Source organism: Cheilinus undulatus, linkage group 10 (genome assembly GCF_018320785.1).
Source record: "Cheilinus undulatus linkage group 10, ASM1832078v1, whole genome shotgun sequence".
Lineage (NCBI taxonomy): Eukaryota > Metazoa > Chordata > Actinopteri > Labriformes > Labridae > Cheilinus > Cheilinus undulatus.
This window is the reverse complement of record NC_054874.1, coordinates 48,742,981-48,761,309: the sequence shown is the minus strand read 5'-3', so window position 1 is coordinate 48,761,309 and position 18,329 is coordinate 48,742,981. Positions and strand designations below refer to the sequence as shown.

At 43.0% G+C, this 18,329-nt stretch overlaps 1 protein-coding gene across 1 annotated transcript in view; it reads right to left on the bottom strand.

Moving 5' to 3' along the window:
* mgat4b (alpha-1,3-mannosyl-glycoprotein 4-beta-N-acetylglucosaminyltransferase B) overlaps positions 1–18,329 on the bottom strand; it is a 133,744-nt gene that overhangs the window by 48,166 nt on the left and 67,249 nt on the right. The window contains exons 5-7 of the mRNA XM_041796865.1: positions 17,812–17,858; positions 16,020–16,133; positions 5,315–5,390 (exon numbers count right to left, since the gene is read on the bottom strand). Coding sequence (XP_041652799.1) covers positions 5,315–5,390; positions 16,020–16,133; positions 17,812–17,858 — 237 coding nt within the window. The remainder of the gene's footprint in view (positions 1–5,314; positions 5,391–16,019; positions 16,134–17,811; positions 17,859–18,329) is intronic.

The window sequence follows — 18,329 nt, the reverse complement described above, 5'->3', positions numbered from 1 at the left end:
ATAAATTGTTCTCTGATTTTGATCTCCAGTGTACAAATAAAAATCTGCAACTTTGAAGCACAAATTACCATTGGGTTGTATGCAGACGATGCTACAATGCAGCAGAGTACTCCAGATGGAGGCATGAAGGATTTCTTCATAAGTGCTATCAAAATGCCAATGTTCTGTTTACAGCTGTGCAAACTTTTTAAACTGTGAAAAAAGCTTGTCTCATTCAGAAAAAAACGTGCCCAGCCCAGGGCCGCCCCTAGCTAAAGTGAGGCCCTGAGCAGCCTCAGATATGAGGCCCCCCAACACTGCCCATAAATCATATAACTATAATAAATATACTTATAATCACAACACAGACTTATCCTCAAAAACACGATCCTTCCCCTGTGTTTCCTTTGTTGGCAACTATTGCAAAAATTGGCAACTATCGCAGACTATTTGGCAAAAATGGAGGAAAATCTGAAGCTTCATGAACATTCCATCTTCTGCCTTTGATGATGTCATTCATTAAAAACTTTTATGATGTCATCTTTTAAAAACAATCAAACATTCCATCCTTTTTGTAACTGTCTGAATAGGATATCAGTGTTTCCATCAAAAGCAGGTTTATGGCAAAACGAGGGAGAAAAGCGGTTAAAGAGTCTCAGCTAGCCTTTGGTCTTAGTCCTCAACTCTGGTCTCAGTCCTAGACCCCTCTAGACTCTGGTCTCAGTCCTAGACTCCTCTAGACTCTGGTCTCAGTCCTAGACCTCTCTAGACTCTGGTCTCAGTCCTAGACTCCTCTAGACTCTGGTCTCAGTCCTAGACTCCTCTAGACTCTGGTCTCAGTCCTAGACTCCTCTAGACTCTGGTCTTAGTCCTAGACTCCTCCAGACTCTGGTCTCAGTCCTAGACCCCTCTAGACTCTGGTCTCAGTCCTAGACTCCTCTAGACTCTGGTCTCAGTCCTAGACCCCCCTAGACTCTGGTCTCAGTCCTAGACTCCTCTAGACTCTGGTCTCATTCCTAGACTCCTCTAGACTCTCGTCTCAGTCCTAGACTCCTCTAGACTCTGGTCTCAGTCCTAGACTCCTCTAGACTATGGTCTCAGTCCTAGACCCCTTTAGACTCTGGTGTTTGTCCTAGACTCCTCTAGACTCTGGTCTCAGTCCTAGACTCCTCTAGACTATGGTCTCAGTCCTAGACCCCTTTAGACTCTGGTGTTTGTCCTAGACTCCTCTAGACTCTGGTCTCATTCCTAGACTCCTCTAGACTCTCGTCTCAGTCCTAGACTCCTCTAGACTCTGGTCTCAGTCCTAGACTCCTCTAGACTATGGTCTCAGTCCTAGACCCCTTTAGACTCTGGTGTTTGTCCTAGACTCCTCTAGACTCTGGTCTCATTCCTAGACTCCTCTAGACTATGGTCTCAGTCCTAGACCCCTTTAGACTCTGGTGTTTGTCCTAGACTCCTCTAGACTCTGGTCTCAGTCCTAGACTCCTCTAGACTATGGTCTCAGTCTTAGACCCCTTTAGACTCTGGAGTTTGTCCTAGACTCCTCTAGACTCTGGTCTCATTCCTAGACTCCTCTAGACTATGGTCTCAGTCCTAGACTCCTCTAGACTCTGGTCTCAGTCCTGGACTCCTCTAGACTCTGTTCTCAGTCCTAGACTCCTCTAGACTCTGGTCTCAGTCCTGGACTCCTCTAGACTCTGTTCTCAGTCCTAGACTCCTCTAGACTCTGGTCTCAGTTCTAGACCCCTTTGGACTCTGACCCCCTCTTACCCTTTTAGAGCTGTAGTAGGAGGTCTGCAGGACTTAGTCATTAGTGATCTGGATCTCCTCCTCTCCAGGTAAACCAGTTCACCTGTGATAAAAGCCACTTTTTCCTAAAGTATAGGGATCAGGGCCGGTGGGTGTAGAAATGTTCTGTTGATAACTGCAGCGCCACCTAGAGCTAGCTTTCCTACATACCCACAGCTCTTCACTTCCTGACCCTCATCTGACTCCTGCCGGTCATCAGGATCATGTGACTGCAAACGACCTGTATTCTTAACAGCTATAAGCAGAGGGCCAATCAGTGCAGGCTGTCAGCTGCTCCACATGTTCTCCATGTGTTGAACTGTCATGGATTACCAGGATGTGTGTCTGTCTCTGAGCTCTACTTTATTTCTGGGACTGGACATGCATGTTACAGGCGTAGGTGGATGATGCACTCTGCAGGAGTGAGGGCTCGCGGTCAGAGATCCAGCAGGACAGAGAGGAGTGGGACAATAAAGATGGTCCCATGTTTGCAGAAGTAAATAATCAAACTGTCTCACATCTCCTGTTATTTTGTGAACCAGGCCTGGAGACTTAGAAATCTCAGAGACTGAACTGATTTAGCTCATGTGTTTGAATGAAGCACTCAGATGTAAATGTGCTTCTGCGTACGGCTGCTGAACAGAGTAAAGACGCCGTTTAAAGCTGTAGCTCGTCCATCTTTTCTGCTTTCTCTTCTCTGTATTTTGATTTTTTGACAGAAAGTTGAAGAAAATCCCTCTGCGTGTGAGTCTTTTATTCCTATAAACCTTCATAAAGTGAAGCTCCTCTCGGCGGCGGCTTCTGTTTAAACACGCTTCCTCCGTCTGAAGTCGGCCGTCTGTTTCTTCTTCTGCGTTTCATCTTCAGAGGAACAAAGAGCCAGAGATGAAGCGGCAGAGACACCTCCATTAATGTCCCCGTCACTCTACCCACAATGCAACAGTTTCATCAGCCTCACGCCACCGCAGCAGCAGAGTTTCATCAGAGAAGAGTTTATTTTAATGGCCGTCCGGATTTATTATGTACGGGGAGAGAGATGAGAAACTTCAGAGGAGCAGCTTAACTTTCACAGAACAAACAAGTTTACTGAGCGAGGCTGCAGTACTGAATGTCTGATAAAGTCTGCTTAATTTAATTTACATTCACTTCAATGTAAGAGTGAATTATATATATTATATATGATCACGATTTCCTCAGAGCCCATGGAGCATGAGGCCCAAGTATGGAGTCATTATTGCAACAAAACCCAAGAGTGCATTTGTGATAGGTATTTACTTTCTTAAACCGAACCAACCCATCCTCCTCTCATTCAGGATGATCCTGCTTGTTTATAAAAACAACACTGTGACTTTTCTCCATGGCGTACGAAACTTTCTCTGCACGTATTTTTGTTCCTGGACATTTTGATGAGCCAGCCAACAGCAAACAGGAAGAGAATGGACCAATCATGTGAGCTCTGCCCGTTGTTGCTGTGCTATTTTCAGGAGAAATTAGAATAGTCCCAACATTCTATCACATACACACACAAAGCAAAAGATTGAGAGCCAAAAAAAATTAAAAACTTTAACAGAAATTATAAAAATTATGTCAAATATAGCAAAAAAGTTATTCCAGCATGAACAGTTGAATGATTTGTCTACTTTTTAAAGCCAAAATGAAGTCTGGGGGGAGGGGGACTGGTTTGAAGTTAGAGGGCCTGGAAGTCAACCCTGATAATGTGTGTATGTGATAGAATGTTGGGATTCTCTCATGGACTCTGAAGAAAGAATGACTAGGAAACAGGTAGAGGATGCACCAGTCACGTTATCTCTGCCTGTTGTTGCTGTGCTGTTCTCCAGGGGACATTTGCTTTGATCTTACTCAGAGAGTCCCAACATTCTGTCATACACACACGCGGTAAAATTATGAGAGCTAAATCATCCCGCTGGAAATCGAGCAGCGGTGAAGATCACAGCAGCACCTCACATCCAGGCTGCCACCGGTGTCAGCACAGAAAATAACAGGTGTGAGAAAGACGCCATCCTAATCCGTGATGCTGTGCTGCGTTCACAGTCCAATATGGAAGTGGGAATCATTGTTTCTTTAAAGGGATATTTCAACATTTTAGCAAATTCGCCTATTGCCATAATTCCTATAGTCTTAGTAATAGGTCCTTTTCCTTTAGTTGTCAGTGCAAGCTGTCTCTAGATCTGGGGGGAGCGTTAAACCAGCTTCAGTGCTAACCTATGTTAGCAGATGGAATTTATGCTTTCCCTCATCAAACTCATCAAAAACGCAATCCAACAACTCCAAAACGCTCTCGTGGACAAGTTGTGACCTGTACATTCACCACGCTATGAAATAATAACGTATAATTATGTAACATTACGACACATGAAGCAGATACTCTGAACTATTTCTTGAGTAAACCACTGGGCGGAGTGACACAGTGCAGCAGCCATGTCTGGAGTGTAGTTCCGGCTTTGCATTTAGCTTTAAAACATCTCTGTCTCGTAATGTTCCAAGGTTATTTCATAGCGTGGTGAATGTGCAGGTCACAACTTGTCCACGAGAGCGTTTTGGAGTTGTTGGATTGCGTTTTTGATGAGTTTGATGAGGGAAAGCATAAATTCCATCTGTTAACATAGGTTATTGGTGCAGCTGGTATATCGGTCCCCCCAGATCTAGAGACAGCTTGCACCAACAACTAAAGGAAATGGACCTATTACTAAGACTATATGAATTATGACAATGGGCGAATTTGCCAAAATGTTGAAGTATCCCTTTAAGTATGGGTGATTAACATAACAATCTGACATATTTCAATGTTTCAATAAATAAATAAATGTCAAGAGTTGTTGTAAAAGCTAAATTTGTCCTCAGCATCCCTTTATTTACAACTAATCAGGTCAATACAGTGAATAGAAAGTGTTGAGTTATATCTCAAAGTACCCACGTTTCCTGAAGGCAACATAATTGGAGAAGTAATTCTGAGCCTTCTTTGCTGTCACTCACAATTCCACACCCTTCTCAGACCACGCCCCCCACGCCAGAAAAAAGTAAATAAAATCTGAAACCCAAAAAAGAAGATCTGAGTTTGAAACAAAGAGATTTTAATCTTTTTTGAAACTGAAAAAAATAACACCTCGAATGTTAAAATATATATATAAAAAAGAAAATAAATGATTTGATTAAAATAACTACAGAGCTGAATCAAAAGTATATTTAAATTGAAAAAAAAAACCCTTTGCTTATGCTTATTTTTAGTTTCAGTTCAGGATCAAACCATAAAGTTTCATTTTCATATTTAATTTGAAAATTTAAATGTCTTTTTCAAATTAAAAGAACTTCAGGCAGGGATTTAGCTCCATAATTACTGGGGCTGATGGTTTGGAAACATGTTGCCATCACAGCTAGGGAGGGTCCATTCTGTGAGTTTAGCGACAATAATGACTCCATATTGAGGTTTGCCTTTACCTCATAATAAAACCACTTATAAGGACAGGTAGGGGATTTTTTTGTTGTACTGAAGGATCTCACATGGAAACGTGTTTTTTCTTCCTACCTGGACGTAATACGTTCCTTTACTCTGTGCGTACATCATCAGGAAACAATAATCCAGGTTCTGCTTCGTCCTCCACCTGAAAGGAGAGAAAGAGGAGGAGAAAGAGGAGGATTGTGATTAATGAGAGGAAAAGAAGGAGGAGAAGAAGAGGAAGAAAGTTCAGGAGGATGAGGAAGAAGAGGGAGAGGATGACAAAAACTGTAGAGAAAGAGGAGAGAAAGAAGGTGGAAAAGATGGATGAAGAGAACGAGGAGGAGGATAAAAAGAGACTGAGGAGGAGGAGAGGATTAAAAACGAAGGAAGAGGAGGAAGAATAAGAAGGAGGTGGGAGGGCGAGACAAAAATGATCAACAGAAAGAGTTGACACAGACACACAGAGCTGTAATAACAGGACGCTGAGGAGAAAATCAGAAAAATGCTTCAGGGACAGAAAACGCAACGAGCCGTGACATCACACTCACACTATCTACCCACCAGTGTGAGTGTGAGAGAGCGCTGATGGTCCCAGTGTCACCAGTTCAGCCTCTCTAGAGGACGGATTAGAGGAACAACATGCAGCTGCTCAGCCAATCGGAACGCAGCACTGCAAAGTTATCTTAGAAAACTACTAATGAGACGTCTTTACTATTTATCATCATCATCATCACCATTATCATCATCTTCATCAGCCTCTTCCTCATCACTATCATCACCATCATCATCATCATAACACTCCTTAACTTCAGCTCCATCTCTGCAAGCTCGAAAAGTATTTCTGCTTTTTGTTTTTTTTGGTGAACCAACCAATAAGAAACAGGTAGAGGATGGACCAATCAGGTTCTGTCTGCCTGTTGTTGCCGTGCTGTTCTCCAGGAGACGTTTGCTTTGATCTCACTAAGAGAGTCCCAACATTCTATCACATACACACATGGCTATTACTGAAAATCTGTAAAATATAGCGAAAAATAAACCAAAGCATTAAGCTGAATTATTTTTCTACTTCTTGAAGCAAAAATGAAATCTGTGGGAAGAACTGAGTTGGAGTTTTAGGGCTTGGAAGTCAACTGAGATGACGTTAATGAATCAAGATTATTATAGTCACTAAATCTGACTAAATAACTACAACTTCAAAATCATCTCAGTTAACTGAATTAAATAAAAACTCATCTTTCAGTAAAAAAAGGAAAACTCATGAAGACTTAAAGGTCACATATTTTACCCCTTTAAGACAAGTTAATATTGTTGTTAGAGGTTCCTAAAACCGGCCTGTAAAGTTTGTTGCTGAAAAAACACTCCAGTATTGGATTTTTGCAGGTCTAAAAACCCCTCTATTTCAGCCCTGCTGAGAACAAACTGTGTCTGTGGCTTTAAATGTTACTGAGCTGTCTGACCCCGCCCATCTCAGGAAATGGATGTGGCCAAATGGATCCGAGTCTCCTGATCCTTAGCTTGACAGGAGGATCAAGAGAGGAGGAACTTTCTTCCAATCGAGGAGGGTCAATCAAACCTGGGGGGTGGGGCTAACTCCCCACGTGACATCATGAGAGGAAAATCTTAGAACAGCTTGTTTTAGAACACATTTTGCTAGAAAAGCCTGAAAAAGTGTGTTTTGCATAATATGTGACCTTTAATGCTGTTTCCAAAACTAATAAAACAAATGAAAAGGAAAAAAAATCCTCCTTTTAGTCTTTGACATCAGCAGAGTGACGACCTCATTAGCACTCAAGCCTGGAGAGTCAAAGATGAGTTCACATGATTATGGTTAACGGTTAATTTTAGGTAAATTAATGAATTAATATCAAATGAAAAGTGAAGAGAAGCCTGTTTAAATACTTTTTTTTTAAATGTATGATGTTTACTTTTTCTGGCCCTTTAAGGCCTTACCCCTGACAAGTATCTCCTACTGATGTAAATAAATAAATAAATAAAATCTAACCTAAAACAAAGCATTTTAAATAGTTAAAACTAAACTAAACTAAACTTTAAAACAGCTGAAAGAACTAATTTAAACTAAGCTGAAAATGGAAATAAAAAGTACAAACTAAACACTGAAACTATTTTTTAAAAATCGCCTTGGTGTGTGTGTGATAGAATGTTGGGACTGTTTTAGTGAGATCAAAGGAGATCAGCATGGCAACAACAGGCAGAGCTAACGTGATTGGTCCATCTTCTACCTGTTTCCCATTGGTTGATTCAAACAAAAGTCTAATAGCAGAAAAATGTTTACAGCATGTAAACAGCATGCAGAGAAAGTTTAACCTGACACGCCTTCAATAGGAAACGTTTGAGAAAAGGCAGAAGCTTTGAAAAATCCTCGGAGTATGATTGGGTGAACGTTCTGTCTGTCACATCTCTACGGACCAATCAGAGCAACAAAACACGTGACGTAGCCGCAAGCAAGCTGTGCGTTGCAGCTACTGAGGAATAACGTGAAACATGGCGACTATAGACATGTCAGTACTCGACTTTTGTGGTTTCTGAAAGGAAAACAGCTCACTGCTGTTCTTTGTTCTTTTTTAACAAAGAAATGTCGTCAAGTTCTGATCAAACTGGCGCTTTAGCAGCATCCACGCTAATCTCTTCCTCCATAACTGCACCAGCTCTTGCTGCTGTTTGTTTACGTCACGACTCTGCTGCACCTGAAAGCACTGCCCCTCGTCGCTGATTGGTCCTGTCACTTTCTAACCGGGCCCAAACGGTTCAGATGGGAGCTCTGCAAGATGGATTTGCCAGTGAGAAACACAGAAACGGGCGTATCCATCTGCTTTGCAACGTTAGAGAAAGTTTGGTATGAGATAAATCTGTCATCCTCCTGATGTGAGCTGGATGTCCACCCTCAGATCCACCAGGATGGCATTTTAACATCAGTGATCAATAATGAGAAATATCCATAACCATGACCAACATCAGCCTTCAGCAGCAGAAACAGACGGAGAAACAGGAGGAGGAAAGCGGCTGGTTTCCTTCTGGTCTAATCCTCGTCACTCCAGTGCGTCACTGAATTTATTTACATCCAGAAGAGGAACAAAACCTCCTCCATCAAAGGAAAAATCTGCAGATACACTGAATATATTTAAAATGCTTCTGAGGCAGAAAGATCAAATATCTGCTGTTGGTACCATGAAGGATTAAAGATTTAACTCTGAACCTTTCCGTCCAGACTTTAGACCAGACAAGAGGGGAAAACAGGGAATGATTCTAAAACATGAGGACTGGACTACAGACACTAGCCAGCATGAAGAGCTTTAGTAAACATATGGACTGTTTAATATGTGTGGTAGCATCACGAAGGTCAACACTGGGATATTCATGTAGTGTCATCTCCGTCCAGCTTCACTGGGATGGGACATCCGTCTCTTTTTACAGATCCAAAACGTCGGACTCAGCTCAATGAGAGGAGTCGGTCTTTAGTTCCCAAACAGCTCTTCATATGTTCCAGTTTGGCTTTTTAAACGTGGCTGAAATGACGATAAAAGATAGGGGGAAAGGAAACCAAAAGTAGCCAGTAGAGGTGGTTCAGGCATCTGATCTGCCTCCTGGTCGCCTCCCTGTGGAGGTCTTCCTGGTACGTCCGACAGGAAGAAGACCCAGAACTCGCTGGAAGGATTATATATCTCATCTGACCTGGGACCGCCTTGGAATCCCCCAGGAGGAATTGGAAGCTGTTGGTGAGGACAGATGTCTTGGTTGACTTGCATGGCCTGCTGCCACCGCGACCCGAGCGACATTTTCTTCTTCTTACCCGATCCCGGGTAAGAAGAAGAAAATGTCTGGATGATGGAAAGGAACTCAAACAGGAGCTAACGTCTGTTGTTCATATAAAAGAGCCGACTCATGTCACTACCTCCTTTACTAACGCCACGGTCACAAACTCAAATACACCAACAATCTCTCCCTCATGTCGACTCTCCTTAGTTTGCAACTTTTGGAAATGTGGGAGGAACGAGCAGAGAGTTCTACCCCACTTCTCCACAAGTCGACGACTACGGACGACTATTTGGCAAAAATGGAGGGAAAAAGGCCCCAACACGGAACATTCCATCCTCTGCCTTTGATGATGTCATCCTTTAAACCCTTTAATACGCTTTAGAATAATGATGTCATCAACGTTTCTAAAAAACTCATTCCAGTCTAACCAGTACCCCACAGCGTTTGTTGTCTTAACAGTGTTTCCATTAAAAGCATGTTTGTGACAAATAAAGGAGAAAAGCTGTTAAAGAGTATCAGCTAGCCTCTTAGCTCAGTCCTACACTCCTCTAGACTCTGGTCTCAGTCCTGGACTCCTAGAATCTGGTGTCACTCCTAGACAACTCTAGACTCTGGTCTCAGTCCTGGACTCTTCTAGACTATGGTCTCAGTCCTAGACTCCTCTAGACTCTGGTCTCAGTCCTAGACAACTCTTGATTCTGGTCTCAGTCCTGGACTCCTCTAGACTCTGGTCTCAGTCCTAGACTCTTCTAGACTCTGGTCTCAGTCCTGGCCTCATGTAGACTCTGATCTCAGTCCTAGACTCTTCTAGACTCTGGTCTCAGTCTTAGACTTCTTCAGACTATGGTCTCAGTCCTAGACTCTTCTAGACTCTGGTCTCAGTCCTAGACACTTCTAGACTCTGGTCTCAGTCCTAGACTTCTCCAGACTCTGGATTCAGTCCTAGACTTCTACAGACTCTGGTCTCAGTCCTAGACTCTTCCAGACTTTGGTCTCAGTCCTAGACTCTTCTAGACTCTGGTCTCAGTCCTAGACTTCTTCAGACCCTGGTCTCAGTCCTAGACTTCTCCAAACTCTGGTCTCACTCCTAGACTCTTCTAGACTCTGGTCTTAGTCCTCGATTCTTCTAGACTCTGGTCTCATTCCTAGGCTTCTCCGGACTCTGGTCTCAGTCCTGGCCTCCTCTAGACTCTGGTCTCCCATCATCTGTGTAGACCCTTTAGTACAAGGTCAGTGATCTGGATCACCTCCTCTCTGTTCTGTAGAGCTGATGATGGATGGAGAAGTGCTCTGATAAAAGCTGCAGCGTAGAGCGCCACCTAGAGCTCTAATGACTAATTTTACTCCAGTCACATTGATTTTTTTTTGATATGATCACATGACACATGACACCTATAATCATTTTACCTGTTCAGGTTGCTTTAAAGATTTAAGCCTGTCAGTTTTAAACGCAGGATTATCACCACCTGATCTCGATCATAAACAGGATTTGCCAGAGAGTCTGCGGGGTTTTACCAGGGCTGATGTGAGTGGATGGTGATGACCTGCAGCAGCAGACATCATGGTATGATTCGGGATGCTGAGGTGCTTCCTGATTGGCTGACTGCTCAGTAGCTGATGATTCTCCAGCACATAGAGCTCGTCTCTGCTGCAGTATTCAGCATGAATCTGTTCCGGTGATCAGAGAGAAGCATTGATGCAGATCTCCTGATCACACATCTCTGATGATGATAGATCAATAATGATCAGTCCTGATCATTTACTGCATCTCTTTGTATTTATGCTATCATGATTAATCAGGTTTGACTGTGTCCTAACTTTTTTATCTCTCCTTTCAGCGTTGGATGATTTTATTTGCTTTTACTGGAGTTTTTATGGCTGTTTTTCTCTCCATGCTTTAATACTGTGTTTGAGTTGTGATTTTAACCTCGTATCATTAAAGAGAGTCAAACTTTTCTCTTAAATCAGCTCTGTCTTTATTTATATCTTTGTTTGGTTGTTTTATCGCTGTCTGGCCCTTCAGCTTTTGCTTTGTCCTTGAAAGCCCTTTCTAAAGTTAGTTTTATTATCTATTACATTATTATTCCTTAATCATTAATGCATAAAGGTTTTTATTGTGTCAGTGTTGCAGCTTATTTTAAAATCTTTATATCCTGCAGGCTGGTTTGAATTTCCCTCTGGAGACCAATAAACTTTTATTGGATCTTCATTTATAATAATGAGCTCATAAATGGGAGATATTTGGTATTATTTAAGGAAGCACGGGGCTATTTTAGAAAACAAGGCGACTTCAGTTGCTGTTCTGTTTATTTCAGGGATGTTCAGATGACACCAGCGTCCTCAGGCGTTTAAACTGAGACGTGAACATCAGAGATCTGTGAAGGCTTCTGCAGCATGTGATGAACACATGTGGTCCGACTCCTCCAGCCCTGCAGACATGAACCCCTCCATCTTTACTGTGCCATAAATAAACGCCACCCCCCCTCCGTGAACACACGCAGCAGTTTAAACGATTTTACTGCCAAGTCAATCGCCTTTTATAACCCGGAGAGGCACAAAAACAAAGATGTTTTAAAGGGAAACAGTGAAGTTCACACAGAGGCAGCCTGGTCAGCTGCTCCTCCACAGACCCAGCTAACAGGATCCAGTGTTTAACGGCTAAAAGAAACTTTTATTTCTCTGTAAAACAGCCGGAGCGTGACCGCAGTGTGTCTCTGACATCCTTCAAAAACCTTGTCTGTCTTTAAAGACTCCGTCACTGACGTCTGCCGTCGTTAAAATCAGGTCTAAGATAAAAAATCACATGGAAGCAGGAACGCCTCAGTGGCTGTTCAAGTCTAACTCTTTTTAACAGGACAACAAATAATCAAATTAGCATCGTCTTCCAATGAAATTCTTCAAATCTGGATGTAAAGCCCTCCTGTGGTGTGGCCTAAGCGTGCTTTGGGTTAGATGACTGGAAAAGTTGAAGAGTTACTCAGAATGCTTTAGTATGAGAGGATTCTGCAGCTGAATTTACCAGAACACCTGAGAGAGAACACCTGAGAGAGAACACCTGAGAGAGGATCACCTGAGAGAGAACACCTGAGAGAGGATCACCTGAGAGAGAACACCTGAGAGAGAACACCTGAGATAGGAACACCTGAGAGAGAACACCTGAGAGAGAACACCTGAGAGAGGAACACCTGAGAGAGAACACCTGAGAGAGAACACCTGAGATAGGAACACCTGAGAGAGAACACCTGAGAGAGAACACCTGAGAGAGAACACCTGAGAGAGAACACCTGAGAGAGGAACACCTGAGAGAGAACACCTGAGAGAGAACACCTGAGAGAGAACACTTGAGAGAGGAACACCTGAGAGAGAACACCTGAGAGAGGAACACCTGAGAGAGGAACACCTGAGAGAGAACACCTGAGAGAGGAACACCTGAGAGAGAACACCTGAGAGAGAACACCTGAGAGAGAACACCTGATATAGGAACACCTGAGATAGGAACACCTGAGAGAGAACACCTGAGAGAGGAACACCTGAGATAGGAACACCTGAGAGAGAACACCTGAGAGAGAACACCTGAGAGAGGAACACCTGAGAGAGAACACCTGAGAGAGAACACCTGAGAGAGGACACCTGAGAGAGAACACCTGAGAGAGGAACACCTGAGAGAGAACACCTGAGAGAGAACACCTGAGATAGGAACACCTGAGAGAGAACACCTGAGAGAGAACACCTGAGAGAGAACACCTGAGAGAGGAACACCTGAGAGAGAACACCTGAGAGAGAACACCTGAGATAGGAACACCTGAGAGAGGAACACCTGAGAGAGGAACACCTGAGATAGGAACACCTGAGAGAGAACACCTGAGAGAGAACACCTGAGAGAGGAACACCTGAGAGAGAACACCTGAGAGAGAACACCTGAGATAGGAACACCTGAGAGAGAACACCTGAGAGAGGAACACCTGAGAGAGAACACCTGAGAGAGAACACCTGAGAGAGAACACCTGAGATAGGAACACCTGAGAGAGAACACCTGAGAGAGGAACACCTGAGATAGGAACACCTGAGAGAGAACACCTGAGAGAGAACACCTGAGAGAGGAACACCTGAGAGAGAACACCTGAGAGAGAACACCTGAGAGAGGACACCTGAGAGAGAACACCTGAGAGAGGAACACCTGAGAGAGAACACCTGAGAGAGAACACCTGAGATAGGAACACCTGAGAGAGAACACCTGAGAGAGAACACCTGAGAGAGAACACCTGAGAGAGGAACACCTGAGAGAGAACACCTGAGAGAGAACACCTGAGATAGGAACACCTGAGAGAGGAACACCTGAGAGAGGAACACCTGAGATAGGAACACCTGAGAGAGAACACCTGAGAGAGAACACCTGAGAGAGGAACACCTGAGAGAGAACACCTGAGAGAGAACACCTGAGAGAGGACACCTGAGAGAGAACACCTGAGAGAGGAACACCTGAGAGAGAACACCTGAGAGAGAACACCTGAGATAGGAACACCTGAGAGAGAACACCTGAGAGAGAACACCTGAGAGAGAACACCTGAGAGAGAACACCTGAAAGAGGAACACCTGAGATAGGAACACCTGAGAGAGAACACCTGAGAGAGGAACACCTGAGAGAGGAACACCTGAGAGAGAACACCTGAGAGAGAACACCTGAGAGAGGAACACCTGAGAGAGAACACCTGAGAGAGGAACACCTGAGAGAGAACACCTGAGAGAGAACACCTGAGAGAGAGCACCTGAGATAGGAACACCTGAGAGAGAACACCTGAGAGAGAACACCTGAGAGAGAACACCTGAGAGAGAACAGGTGTGCAAAGGTGTGATGGTTTTATGATAGAGAGAGAGAATTGATTTTGCATTTCAAAATCAGTTTCTGTCCTTGATAACTAAATTAAAACTGATTTCCTTTCCACAGTGGCTTTGTTTGCTTTGTTTTTCCTGTTTTTTTTTCTTTTGGTTCTTTTTTATTTTATTTTTATTAAGTTAATTTAATTACATCCCTCTATTTGAACAGATCCAGAAGAAAAAAGAGCCTGGCTGTAAAAGAAGAGCTGGAGCAGCTTTAACTTCTTTTATAAAGGTCGGCATCACTTCACAAATAAATGAAAATCACTGCTGTGAAAAACTTTTTACACTCGTCCTGATTTCTAATTTTCTTTTGCATGTTTGTCACATTTAAGTGTTTCAGATTTTCAAACTTATTTTAATATTAGACAAAGATAACCTGAGTAAATATTAAACTCAGTTTATAAATGATTTCATTATCAACTAGATCAAAATCGCAATTTCAGCTGAAATTGTGTGGGGATGGAAGAACTGCTGAAAATATCCAAAAGCAAAAAATCGCTGAAAATAACATAAAAGTAGCATGATATAGCATGAAAATAGCTAAAAATGGCATTCAGAAGCTCAAAAAAAGGATAAAAAATAGCTGAAAGTAGCCAAAAAAAGGTGAAAATAGCCTAAAAGTAGCTGAAAGTAGCTCAGCATCCCCACTAATAAACCTAATAACTGTTTGTTTGTTTGTGATAACTGTCAGTGAGTCTTTTACATCACTGTGGAGGAATGTTGTCCCACTCTTCTCTGCAGGATTGGTCTAATATGTTTTCCAGCATGTACGGCCTGTTTAAGGTCATGGCCACAGCATCTCAGTCAGGTCTAAATCCAGACGTTGACTAGACCACTCCAGAACCTTCATCTAGTTTTTCAGTCCACTCAGAGGTGGACTTGCTGGTGTGTCAGGATCATCATCCTGCTCCATGACCCAGGTGTGCTGGAGCTTGAGGTCATGTACTGATGGTCAGACATTCCCATTCTCTTGTGGTGTACTGGTTAGACTGGAATGGCAACCGGGGGTCTAGACTTGTCTGTGTGAAAAAGGCAGGGATGGAATGTTATCCTTTGAAGATGATGTCATCTTTTAAAAAAACATAAAAGGCTTCAAAGGATGACATCATCAAAGGCAGATGATGGAATGTTCAATGTTGAGGCTTTTTTCCTCCATTTTTAATGAATAGCGCCATAGTTGGTAACTTTAGTAAAAGTGGGTGGAGCTGTAGAGGAGTGAGGGTTAGGGTTCCAGAAAGTTCCCCTCCTGTCTGGTCAGTCCTCAGAATATTCTCCCAGAAGTCTTTGGGATCATCAGGATGTTTTTAGTCAAATGTGAGACGAGCCTTTGTGTTCTTTTTGGTCAGCGGTGGTTTTGGCCTTGGAACTCTCCCATGATGCCATTGTTCCCCCGTCTCTTTCTGATTGTTGAATCATGAACTCTGACCTTAACTGAGTCAGTGAGGCCTGCAGGTCTTTAGATGTTGTTCTGGGTTCTTCTGGGACCTCCTGGATGAGTCATCCATGCTCTCTTGGAGTCATGTTGGTAGGTCGGCCACTCCTGGGAAGGTTCACCACTGTTCACAGTTTTCTCCATTTGTGGATAATGGCCCTCAGCCTGGTTGGCTGGAGTCCCAAAGCCTTAGAAATGTCTCTGTACTTTTTAGACAGGTTCTAGTTAAGGGGTTTATTCATTCAACAGGTCTGACAGTGATCGGGCCTGGGTGGGGATAGTCAAACTGACCGCGGCTTTTTAAAAAATGTGGTTAATTGATGATTTAACAATGAGGGAAGATGCTTTTGTCACATAGGGCCAGGTAGGTTTATGATCATAGGTTTGGATGGCTTTATTTCTATTTTTTAGATGTCGTTTCCTTCTCTCTTAAAATAATTATCTGATGTCATGATTTTCAGTTTCCAGTAAAAGAAAATAAAGCGTGAGGAGAAAATACTAATTTGATTTCCAAACAGGCACCGAGAGAAAAATAATTCTGCTGATTCATGGAGTGACGTTATTAAAACAGACTTTATGCTCTTATGTTGACAGGGCAGTTTCCTGTTCTGGAGCCACACAAATACACGCTGGAAGGTTGTTCCAAAAAGTCTGAGTCATCCTGTTGAGGTGTTAAATAAACCAAGAGCTTGTTCTCCACACACACACCTGACTCTCTCCTTTGGGTCCCCGAAGGACTCTCTCAGTCTGGAGAAGTCGGGGTAGAAGTGGACGGATGGAGAGACGACCTCCAACAGACCCGACTGGATCTCTGCAGGAAAACTGAAACACAAATAAAAATGTATTAGTTTCCTTCCATTTAGGACTCTGGTCAGTGATATTATCTAACAACAGATCTCCTTAGAAAGACAGATCTACTTAAACTTTACATTTAGATGTTGATACAAACTGAAGAATTTCTCTTGTCATTAAAGCTTTTAGGAAACAACAGTTTATATCCAATATTCCCGTTTCAGTCACACATGGGAATGAAGCATGCAGCTCTTCTGTTTCAGACTGGTACTGATCCAACACACATGGCTGGATATCATCAATAAACTACAACTGGGAAGGGACCAGTTCACTGGGTTAATCAGGGGCCCATCCTCTGAGCTTATCAGGGGCCCGGGGTATTCTGTTGGCAGGCCTGTATATGAGTCGGAGGGCTTTATGGAAAAGGCCTAAAGACAATGTTAACTAGAAAAGCACTCGGAGAGCGCAGACCTCTACCATTAGCCCTATCTCCCAATAGTGAATCCTTTAAAAAAATTCCTGGATCTATCCCCATGTGCCCCCCACCACGGCATTCACCAATTACTCCCTCTTCGGTGGGGTGGAAACACAGTGAGGCAAAGCATTGTCTTCACTACGGGTGGACTGTCATGGTGGAAGCATTGCCTGTTGGTGCCAACAGATGCACTGACAGTCTCACCCATGGTCTCACCGGATGACTGGAGGTCATAGCAGAGGGTGAATATTCTTCTATTCCTCCCAGCATTGTGAGTATTCTCGCTACAATTCGCTGTCTTTCTCTCTGTTACGCTCCGACTCGTCTCCTCGACTGGGCGTGCGTCATTCAAACTCTATAAACTCCAAAACTTTGAATAGAAACACACCCACAAATGCTGCTGGGATTGAAGTTACTCATGTCTGCCATCTCCTGGTGTAAAATGGTAACAGCACAGACCTCCACCATTAGCCCTATCTCCCAATAGTAAAGAAGCCTTTTAAAAAATTCCTGGATCCAGACAGTGATCTGGATCACTCCAAAATCGAATTAGTTCTTCCTTATGTCATTTCTGACATTTCCCGAAAATTTCATCAAAATCTGTCCACAACTTTTTGAGTTATGCTGCTAACAAACAAATTAATAACTAACTAACAAACCCACCAGATCACATAACCTCCTTGGCGGAGGTAACTAGCAGTTAGATAGCCATTCTTCATTGCGCAATGATTCCTTTTTGTTGTTTGCCTTACTGCAAAGAGTTGTTGTAAAGGGGATAAGTAGAGAGTGAAGAAAGAAAAGGAATGAAGGGGAAAAAGAAAGAGCCACAAGAGGGAAAGTACATGATGATAAAGGAAAGGAAACAAGGAGGTGAAGAAGGATGTGAAGGTAGGGACCATCAGGTTTGATCTCTGAGTTTAACAGAAAGGTTCCTGCTGATACGGCCCGTCCTTCAGTCTCTATGTGGTTGTGTTTTTGTGTGTAGTTGTGTATTGTGTGTGTGTGGTTGTGTGTAGTTGTAAATAGGTGTGTATTGCATTAATCCTGCAGCGCTCTGACTGTGAACAAAGACTCACACACTCACACAAAACCAGCTGTTCACACACGGTGCTGATCAAACCCTGCCGTGTACGAGCCGACATCAAACACACCACACACACACACAGTAAGAGGAGAATCCCCTCTTGGCTCTGTTGCCATAGAAACGGCATCCCATCATGCAGGTGTACTTACAGGCGCTTCAGGTTGTCTGCTACACTGCTGGCGTACTGCTGGTCGGCCTGACGACAAAAACACAGAGAAAAACAACATCAGAAACACATTCAAGAGTTTAGGAGAAAGCTGCAGCAGTCCTGATCAGTCACATGACTAGGAGGTCGTTTGTGGATGTTTTCACGCCAGGAATATTTGAAGAAGTTCTTCAAAATAAGGCAATCCCTCTTTTGCCCTGCCTGGTTTGCTTGTGCAGATGTGAAAAATCAAAGTCCATTTTGCAAAACCCCAAATACAGAAACCTTAAAGTGATGAGGAACTGCCTCATGGTCAACATGTCTGCATGTCTTTATTTACATCCAGCCTCACTCAGAGTGATGGGGATTGTGGGTCTTTTTAAGAAATCTGGGTTATTTATCTCAGCTCAGTTAAAGGAGCAGGTATTTGGGCTCATAAATGGTTCTTCATTTGGTACCAGCTTGACTTTTATCTTGTCTAAAAAAAAAAAAAAAAAACAATTGAAAAAAAAAAAGGGAACC